General features: G+C 37.2%; 2 protein-coding genes across 4 annotated transcripts; one reads left to right on the top strand and one right to left on the bottom strand.

Moving 5' to 3' along the window:
- Positions 1 to 231: 231 nt before the first annotated feature.
- On the top strand, positions 232 to 2986 carry LOC106440699 (UDP-glucuronic acid decarboxylase 1-like). Of its 2 annotated transcripts, XM_013882431.3 has the most exons (7): positions 232 to 992; positions 1526 to 1673; positions 1760 to 1839; positions 2050 to 2133; positions 2230 to 2304; positions 2408 to 2500; positions 2591 to 2986. In XM_013882431.3, exons 1-7 carry the CDS (start codon positions 378 to 380, stop codon positions 2795 to 2797), a joined length of 1302 nt encoding a protein of 433 aa, XP_013737885.1. In that variant the 5' UTR covers positions 232 to 377; the 3' UTR covers positions 2798 to 2986. The 2 variants fall into 2 exon arrangements, with proteins under 2 accessions (XP_013737885.1, XP_013737884.1); XM_013882430.3 differs by having other exon boundaries at positions 2408 to 2986.
- Positions 2987 to 4877: 1891 nt separating this feature from the next.
- On the bottom strand, positions 4878 to 8958 carry LOC125585591. 2 transcript variants are annotated; one of them, XM_048754933.1, is made up of 6 exons: positions 8542 to 8929; positions 7791 to 7807; positions 7716 to 7758; positions 5929 to 7635; positions 5671 to 5848; positions 4878 to 5583 (listed from the first exon to the last, which is right to left on the bottom strand). In XM_048754933.1, exons 4-6 carry the CDS (start codon positions 7594 to 7596, stop codon positions 4976 to 4978), a joined length of 2454 nt encoding a protein of 817 aa, XP_048610890.1. In that variant the 5' UTR covers positions 7597 to 7635; positions 7716 to 7758; positions 7791 to 7807; positions 8542 to 8929; the 3' UTR covers positions 4878 to 4975. The 2 variants fall into 2 exon arrangements, with proteins under 2 accessions (XP_048610890.1, XP_048610888.1); XM_048754931.1 differs by having other exon boundaries at positions 7716 to 7807; positions 8542 to 8958.
- Between the last annotated feature and the right edge of the window lie 255 nt (positions 8959 to 9213).

Raw genomic sequence — 9213 nt, 5'->3', positions numbered from 1 at the left:
CAGCTGATATGACGACTGGTGTATGATTTTGGCAAAAAAAAAAAAAAAAAAAAAGATAAACAACTATGTTGTTTAAAATTTTCTAAAGTATATGTACGTTTTTGCACGGTAAATTAGATAAGAATTGAACATATAGCAATAATGTTAGATATGAAATGACATTTTTCGCTTCGTATAGTATCAATGACATTTTTCTCTTCGTATAGTATCACTTTGATTTGTTAGATATAAATATTTCTCTAAACCAAAAAAAAAAATGAAATGGGAAAAAGAATAGCGAAATTATATGATGCCGCATCGAGTAATCACCGTGTAACTACCTCAACGCTCTCTCCTTCTCCTTTTGAATCTGTCCAGATCTAATTTCACCGGCGACGATGAAGCAGCTTCACAAGCAAATGAGCTCGAAGCGCGACGACGACACAATCCCCATGAGCCAGTCGTCTCCTTACTCACCCAAGGCCTTAAAGCACCCCAGATCTCTCCCCAGATCGCTCCACTACCTCTTCCGCGAACAGAGGCTCCTCTTCATCCTCGTCGGGATCCTGATCGGATCAACCTTCTTCATCCTCCAGCCTTCTCTCTCCCGCTTAGCCCCCGCCGAGTCCACCTCCCTCATCACCAGATCCGTCGTCGACAGTAATAACTACTCGCCTTCCAAGATGAGTTTTAATTACGGCGGAGGTAAAACAACAGGTCGTGTTCCCGTCGGTATCGGAGGGCGGAGGCTGAGGATCGTGGTGACAGGTGGAGCTGGATTCGTCGGGAGCCATCTCGTTGATAAGCTTATCGGGAGGGGAGATGAGGTGATCGTGATTGATAACTTCTTCACGGGGAGGAAGGAGAACTTGGTTCATCTGTTCTCGAATCCGAGGTTTGAGCTCATTCGTCACGATGTGGTTGAGCCGATTCTCCTCGAGGTTGATCAGATTTACCATTTAGCTTGCCCTGCCTCACCTGTTCATTACAAGTTTAATCCAGTCAAGACTATCATATCCTTTTGATTAATTCTATACGTATTGCTGCTAAGGATCTTGATTCCAAATCAATTGTTTCAGTGTAGGCAACATTAGGCATGGATAATTTTACGAGTGTTTACGAAATTTGTTTTTGATTCGATTTCATGGATAATTTTGGTTAATTCGGGTAAACTATCCAAATTAAAATTCGGAGTTTTGGATTTTTAAATATCTCGAATAAAATATTCAGATAATTTGGGTTTTTGGATAATTCGGTTTATAAATAGTTTTATAGAACTAAATATCATTAGTATATAATCTGCATTTTAAAAATTCAGATACTCATCCGGTTTTGGTTTGGCTTTTCGGCCTTATATGTGAGCATTGGTTCTGTTTCTGGTTATTTTGGTTTTGGTTTCCGCTTTAAATGCCTAAGGCTAAGCTTGATTATCACCTCTCTTAGCATCCAGCAGATATAAGTAGTAGATTTCTTGTCTAGTTAGATTCTCTTATAACTATTTCGTGATGAGATGCTTCCATTGGCTGATCCTTGACGATGGTTTCACAAGACAAATGTAATGGGAACGCTTAATATGTTGGGTCTTGCAAAGAGAGTTGGAGCAAGGTTTCTGCTCACTAGCACAAGTGAAGTCTATGGAGATCCTCTTGAGCATCCACAAAAGGAGACGTATTGGGGAAATGTGAACCCAATCGGTGAGTTAGGAAATTTTTTGTATTTGCTCCTAAGTTTATGTTATGTATAAATAAACGAGAGATTGATCACTGGTATCTTGTTAAAGGTGAGAGGAGTTGCTACGATGAAGGAAAGCGTACTGCAGAAACACTGGCCATGGATTATCACCGAGGTGCAGGTGTGGAGGTAAATTATCCCATAGATTGTATGATTACAAGCTTCTTAGCATGATGCTGTTTATAATTGTTACATTTAAAAAAAAAAAAAAAAAAAATTGTTACATTTGGTGATGCTGTTTGTTACTTTTGTTGATAGGAGAATTTTGAATACTGGAATGTTTAGAACTGATGGATGATATATGAGTGTTCTGTAACTATCTTTTTTACAAATTTTCAGGTAAGGATTGCTCGTATTTTCAACACGTACGGACCGCGAATGTGCCTCGATGATGGGCGTGTTGTTAGCAACTTCGTTGCCCAGGTTTAGCTCTTTCATTAACCCTTAAATCAAATCCTCATCTTTCAAGCCTTTGGATAGCAATCTCAGAGGAAAATGTGTTATATCTAATGATTGCAGGCCATCCGCAAAAACCCAATGACTGTTTATGGTGATGGAAAACAAACTCGAAGCTTTCAATATGTTTCTGACTTAGTAAGTAAACAACATCTGTTCCCAGCCATTCTTCTGCATGGTTGGTTTCTCTAAGCAACAGAATATATTAGCTTGATATATAAACAAAAAACATAATTTTTAGGTGGATGGACTTGTAGCATTAATGGAACATGATCACGTAGGACCTTTCAATCTTGGTAACCCAGGAGAATTCACAATGCTTGAGCTTGCAGAGGTTTGTTTTACTTTTACAGTCGTCCTTTATCTTCAATTTGGGATCATTATTTACAAGAAACACTCAGTTCTGTGTATGAAACGTGTGCAGGTGGTTAAGGAGGTGATTGATCCGAGTGCGACCATAGAGTTCAAACCGAACACAGCGGATGATCCACACAAGAGGAAACCAGACATAAGCAAGGCAAAGGAGCTTCTGAACTGGGAACCAAAGATCTCTCTGCGTGATGGTCTCCCTCGTATGGTGAGTGACTTCCGTAACCGAATCTTGAACGAAGATGAAGGCAAAGGTCTCTAAGTGAGAGTCACACAACGATACTGTATTCCTTCTTCTTTAGCAAATGATTGAAATATGTATAGTCTCTTTTGCAAGAGCTCTGCTAATGTCTTTTTTTATTCTTTTTCTTATCTTATTTTCTTTTTGTTCTTTCCCCAAGACACAAATTACTACTTATATTAGCTAATATATTTTGTTGCCTTAAATGTATTTTGACATTTTGCTATTGGGATTGTGAAATTGGAAAAAATGTACATTGTTTTGGAACCTGTTTATGTACATTCTGACTGGGTTTGAGTTAATTTAATTACCTTGGGGGATTTTTGGCGATATTTAAGTGTGACATCCTTCAAAATGGATTTTGCTTAGGGGTATTCAATCCGGATATCAGTTCGGTTCTTTTGGTTTTTCGGTGTTTCGGTTTATAAAAAATATCTACCATATTTAATATGGTTTGGTTCGGTTTATATACCGTCGGTTTTCGGTTTATTCGGTTTTATACCAAAAAACCGTAATTATATTTATCTTTTAAAATATTTTGTATATCGGCTTTAAATTTAATTATAACATGGCAATATTTTGGTTTTTAAATAATCTATTTTTTATTTTACTATTTAAATAATCAGTAAACATATTTATTTAATAACAGTAATAGTTTTATGGAATAAAAGTAAGAAATATCAATAATCCATAATACTATTAAACAAAAAAGTAAAAAATATGTTTTTTTTTAATTTGATAAAAAAAATTTGAACTTAAAATAAAATATTAAATAACTAAAATAAAAATTTAAGTAGGAAGATCATACCAATAAAATAAATTAGGTATATATTATTAATTATATTATATAATTTACATATACTTATACTTTATATTTTAATTGATCGGTTTATTCGGTTTGATCGGTTAATATATTAAACCATATCCATATACCAAGATTTCTTAAAAATGACATCCATTCGGTATATTCGGTACTACCAAATCCAAACCATTTTTTTCTATTTCGGTTCGGTTCGGTTTTAATTGGTTCGGTTTTACCGGATTGAACACCCCTAATTTTTCTTCAAAGAAGGTTAGTGCGACTGGGGAGACATAACCCCTTTTGAGTATTTCTGTTCTCTCTCTAATTTGTTTGAATTAGATATCAGTTAGACTAGGGGTGGGCGTTCGGGTCGGATATTTCAGTATAGGGATATAGAACCCGTTCGGATATTTTTGTATTTCGGATCAGGTTCGGGTATTTTTTGTTCAGGTTCGGTTATTTCGGATCGGGTTCGGATATTTAGATTTTGAAATAAAAAATTTATTTTTTTCATTGTTTTAAGTTTCTTGTATTTAAAAATATCACTTTTACTTAACTGATTTTTTTATTTTTAATAGATTGAGTGATTAATAGATTTGGAGATAACATTGCACAAATAAATAAACATTAATTTGGTCATTTTTTAAAAAAAAATTAGATGTAACTTTTGTTAATACATAAAACAAAAAGCTTGACATGCATTTTAAGTGAGTATCAAATCATTTTATATGTACTTATATGTATATTATATGATTTTAAAGTATGTGTAACATCAATATAAATATTTTAAATAAAATAAAAGATTTAAATTAAAAATATAAGGTTAGATATACTTATGTTCGGTTATTTTCGGGTATCCATTCGGTTTGGATATCCAATATCTCTTAAATCAATACCCGTTCGGGTATTTTGCTACTTCGGTTCGGATTTCGGTTCGGGTATCGGGTAAAGTGCTCAGGCCTAAGTTAGACCATTATTGTTTGAATCCTTGTTCTTGTGTGTTTTAGAGGCTTTCATGCGTTTTAATCTGCTTCCCTTGTTTGGGCTAACGACTCAGGATTCATGTGAATCTATAGTCATCCTTCCAATGTATTTTAGACTAATCTTTCTTGTGAAGTTCAATCTTATCAGAGGGAAAAAGGGCTTGAATCAATCCTTAGGAGACGTACAGGCACCTTTTGATGTATATGGTTCAACAAAAATTGTTGAAAAATCAATGTGTCTTAGTGTTCATTAGGAAGAACCCAAAACTTGCAGATGATGATGATTGGTGTTTTTTTGTTCAGGGACACTTGTTCATTATTCATCACCTCATATGGTTGAACAGTTGTTTATTACACATTGCTTTACTGTTTTTATTCTTCAAAAGTATGTAATAGATAATATTATTTAACTTTCTAGAAGATTGCATCTATTACAAGCTCTGCTAAGAGTTCATCTCTCAGCATTTCCTCAATCTCTCTACCTATGATTTCAATGTCATCTTCTAACCTCAGCCACTGCAACTCCTCCCCCTCCACATCATCTTCGCTTGGCTTACCGTATTTTCTTGTCACCAAATCTCGCAGAGTTTCTTGTATCGTGTTTGAATCCCATTTCGGGCAGACCCTTGTGGGTTTGACCCAAGGGTGTGGATCCGAAAACTGCTTTAATATCTGCATGAGCTCTCTACTGATCTGATCAAAAAGGAACTTTCTGTCCATCCGGGTGGAGGTTTTCACGCTGGAGTACTTCTTCTCAAGATCCTCAAACAAGGATGGATCTACAGGTGTTTCCATGACAGTGGTGTGGTCTGAATCACTGAACCTGGAGTTGGCTAGGAGATCAACTAAGTATAGTGACTTCCAGTCTTCTTCGCATCTGACCTCCTGGCTAATCAAAGCCTCATCAGTTATGGTTGATGAATCCTCCTGATCTGTGCCGTCTTCATCACTTGAAACGAGCATGCCACCTTCATTGTAAGCAGCTGACTCTAGTTTGAGGAGCTGTAGTTGCTTCCTGAGTCCTGGAACATAGAGATAGCGATTAACACGTCAGTTCATATACTACCGTATGGAAGAATCAATGGACCAACCAAGCACTGATTAACTACCTTGGAGTTCAGCACTAACACTCTCAAAGCATTCAGAACTAGATGAAACATCATCATCGTAAGAAGCTTCTAGAACTGAAACCGGACTTGGTTGATCTCCTTCCTTTGAGCTTTCACGAGACTGTGGCTCAGGAACCAAAGAATGATTCACATCCTCAGTTGGCATCCTTGAGATATCCTAGAAATATCAGTAAGAACCATTAATATATGTATCATAAACGCATAGACACCTGATCTTCAAACATAATGCTCACTTACAGGGTCAGTTAACGAGGTGACAGTTGACAAATCCGGAGCTTCAGAAGACATTGCCGTCTTCATATCATCAGAAGCCGAACTATCATCCTCAGTGTCTACTGAGAAACTGTAACGTCCTTTAGAAGGAGAGAGCTTCTCTTTTTGATGAACATTGTCGTTCATATAAAGGAATCTGGCTAAACTTGGGCTCATGTTGACCTCGGGTGAACTATTATATGATGAATGAGATTTATAACTAGCAAGTCTAGAAGATTTGCTTGACAAGTAAGACTGGGACTCGCCGCGATGAGAAGAGCTCCCCTTCACTAATCCATCTCGATAGTTCAACTCCTTAGGAAGCACTATCGTATAACCATAAGTGCTTTCTTGGTTCATGATAGTTTTGGATTTTGAGAAACTTCTTGAAGATAATCCTTTCCAACCATCCCTACTGCTGATTCCAACCGGTTCTGGCAATTCAGTCCACTCAACTCTTTTACTAATCCCCTCTTCGAAAACGAGTCCATTAAAACTTGCTGGCCTTGCCTCCCTATCTGAAGCTGCAAGCATTTCAGCTAATGTCCCGCTTGTACGAATTTCTATCTCTTGCTCATACTTGTGTGTCAGCTTCCATCTCTCTGACAATCTCCTCTTGGCTTCCCGGGTCACAGATGATGTTGTTGATGACTTGGAAGGCGAAGATCGATGATAGTTCTTACGGTTAAAGGCGGTTCTTGTTCTTGAAGTAACTGGCACTAGCTCTGATTCACTTGCGGAATCACTCCCTGATGAGCTTTCATCACCTGCGTAACCTTTGAATCCTGATGTCTCAAAGCTCGTGACACTACTACTACCATTACCACGGCTCGCCTTCCTTTGCCTACACATTATTTTGGAAAACTCTCCGGAGTCTCTAGAACTCTGCCTGCTATGATTGCTGGTGCATGGAAGCCTACGATCTGCTCTGAACTCATCGGAAGAAGAGCTTGGCGATGCAAATACTCTACCAGCATAACGTAGCTCACCGAGGTTAGGTTTCAGAACAACAATATTGGTTGGCTGTAAATCAAGTGTGTCATAAGAAGAATGCCTAGTATGAGAATGGCTATGACAACCACCACCACCATGCCGATGACTGTGACTATCAACATGTCTCTGGCTGTTTGGAGACTTCTTGTGAGGTGTGGTTTGAAGATCATGCAGATGTTTAGTGAACAATGAATCTGGTTGCTGAAGGAACTTCAGTAGGAGGTCTTTGTTAGAGTCTAGAGCCTCAAGCGCATCATTAAACTCTTTAGAATGACGAAGCTTATCATCCGTTGATAACCGCTTAGCCTCCATGAACTTCTGCCTTATAAAACCCATCTCTGCCTGGGTGAGATTAGCAGCATTCACCTTCCCTTGGTGATACAAGTTTCTATTGCTCGCTGACTTTTTAGCATCCAAAACTTCGAAAACATCTTTAAACTTTGGCTCACCACCCTTTGAGCTCCTTGCTAGAGATTTATAAGAACTGCCTTCACCACTCCTACCTTGCTTCTTCTGATTCTCCACAGACTTGTGTTGCCTATGAGAAGAACTCTGAGGCGATGGCAAGACATCAAGACCCATCAGTCTTGCTATAATGCTTGGTGATCTCTTTTTAGATTCTTTCTGCTTTGACATTTCTTGTGCTAACAAACTCTTCATTGGTATTCCAGTGCCTTGATGAGCAGGATCTTGATGCAACTACAATATCACCAAGAAGTCATTTTCAAACAAGAACTGGGACCAAAAAGTGATTAAACATCTTAAAAGAGTATTTATACCTTGTTTTCACTTAGAGATTCACAATGGCAAGAACTAAACTCAGAAGATGACCTTGGAGTTGGAGACCTGAGTTTCTGACTATGTTTCTTTCCTGACAAAAGAGAAAATCCAATAATGAGAAGAAGATGACTTTTGAGCCTGGTGTTGTCAATTTGATAAAGCAATGGACTTTAACTTTACAACGGAAGAAACTAATAACGAAAATCAAAACTTGGGAGACAAAAAGAGTGATTTATAGCATAAAATGTGGGGGATGAGGTAAGGGCACATTGATTACATGTAACCAAACAATGTTGAAAAGAAAATTGAAATAAACAAACAAACAAAATCATGACACTACACAACAACAAACCTTTCCCCTAAGATTATTATTTTTTTGGTTCCTTGTTTGCTTTGCTTTATTTTATTTTTTATAATAAAAAGCAGAGCTATCTGACTCATCTTCTCTACCACACTGCCTTTAACTGTAGTTTTTACACAAGGAAACAAATTAGCATGCTTTTGTTTTTATCCTCCTTCAGCTCTTTAACTTTATTTTTCAGATTGATAGAAATAAATAGTAGTAACCAATTAGGACAGTGATATGAGGAGATTCTCAGACCAACCCGACGAAGAAGGAAACAAACAAAATCTCAGAAGCTTTACTATACTAATTTTTTTTTTAATATGAAATAAAAATATTCGCTACTAAATTTAGTTACACAAATTCGAGTACTGTGGTGGGTGGAACAAAACTCTAATCGGCGTGTTCTTTTTGTTTCTTGCGTTTCCTCGTCGTCAATAACAAAAACAGAGACTGAAAAACAACAGAGAGAGAGAGGGAACCTTGGCGAGGAGATGTGTGCCGTTTATCTCGAGAACTCGGCTCGGCGAGTCGAAATATGTTCATTTTTTTTCACTCACTCGAGGGAGAATTCTCCGGGGTAAACATTTCCCAGGAAGAAACACAAAGAGACGACGAGTTTAGATAGTGTATTTTGAATAGATTTTGGAAAATCAGAGAAAGAAGAAAGGGAATGCAAGTGATTTTCTAGGGTTACAGGGAGATCCAAAGGATCTAAGAAGAAATCAAACGATTACTGGGAGGAGCAGAGGGGGAAGAAGACGCCGGAGAAAGAGAGAAGGTTTCACAATAATTTGAAAGTTCAAAATGTTAAAATGAGAAGAAAAATAAAATCTAAATAAAGTTTTTTCAATTTTTAATTTTTTTTTTTAAAAAGAGAGAACAGGGGGAAGGTGTGAATGGTGCGTGTTTGGTTTGGTACTATTCTACTTACTGAGTTCTGTGCATCCGTGAATTGCTGCCAACTTGTCTCTCCTCTTCCCATTTTTGTGTTTCTCTATTTTCTCGCAACCCTCGCTTTTTATTTTGTTACAAATACAATCAACAAATTGGTGAATAGTTTAACCAAATGGGCGATTACTTTAACTAAATTGCCGACAAGAAAAAATTAAACCAAATTAATTATACTTTCAAGTTCGGTGTTTTTTTTTAAT

The sequence above is a fragment of the Brassica napus genome, chromosome C4 (assembly GCF_020379485.1).
Source record: "Brassica napus cultivar Da-Ae chromosome C4, Da-Ae, whole genome shotgun sequence".
NCBI lineage: Eukaryota > Viridiplantae > Streptophyta > Magnoliopsida > Brassicales > Brassicaceae > Brassica > Brassica napus.
The sequence above is the reverse complement of the archived record's forward strand: the minus strand, read 5'-3'. Positions and strand labels throughout refer to the sequence as shown.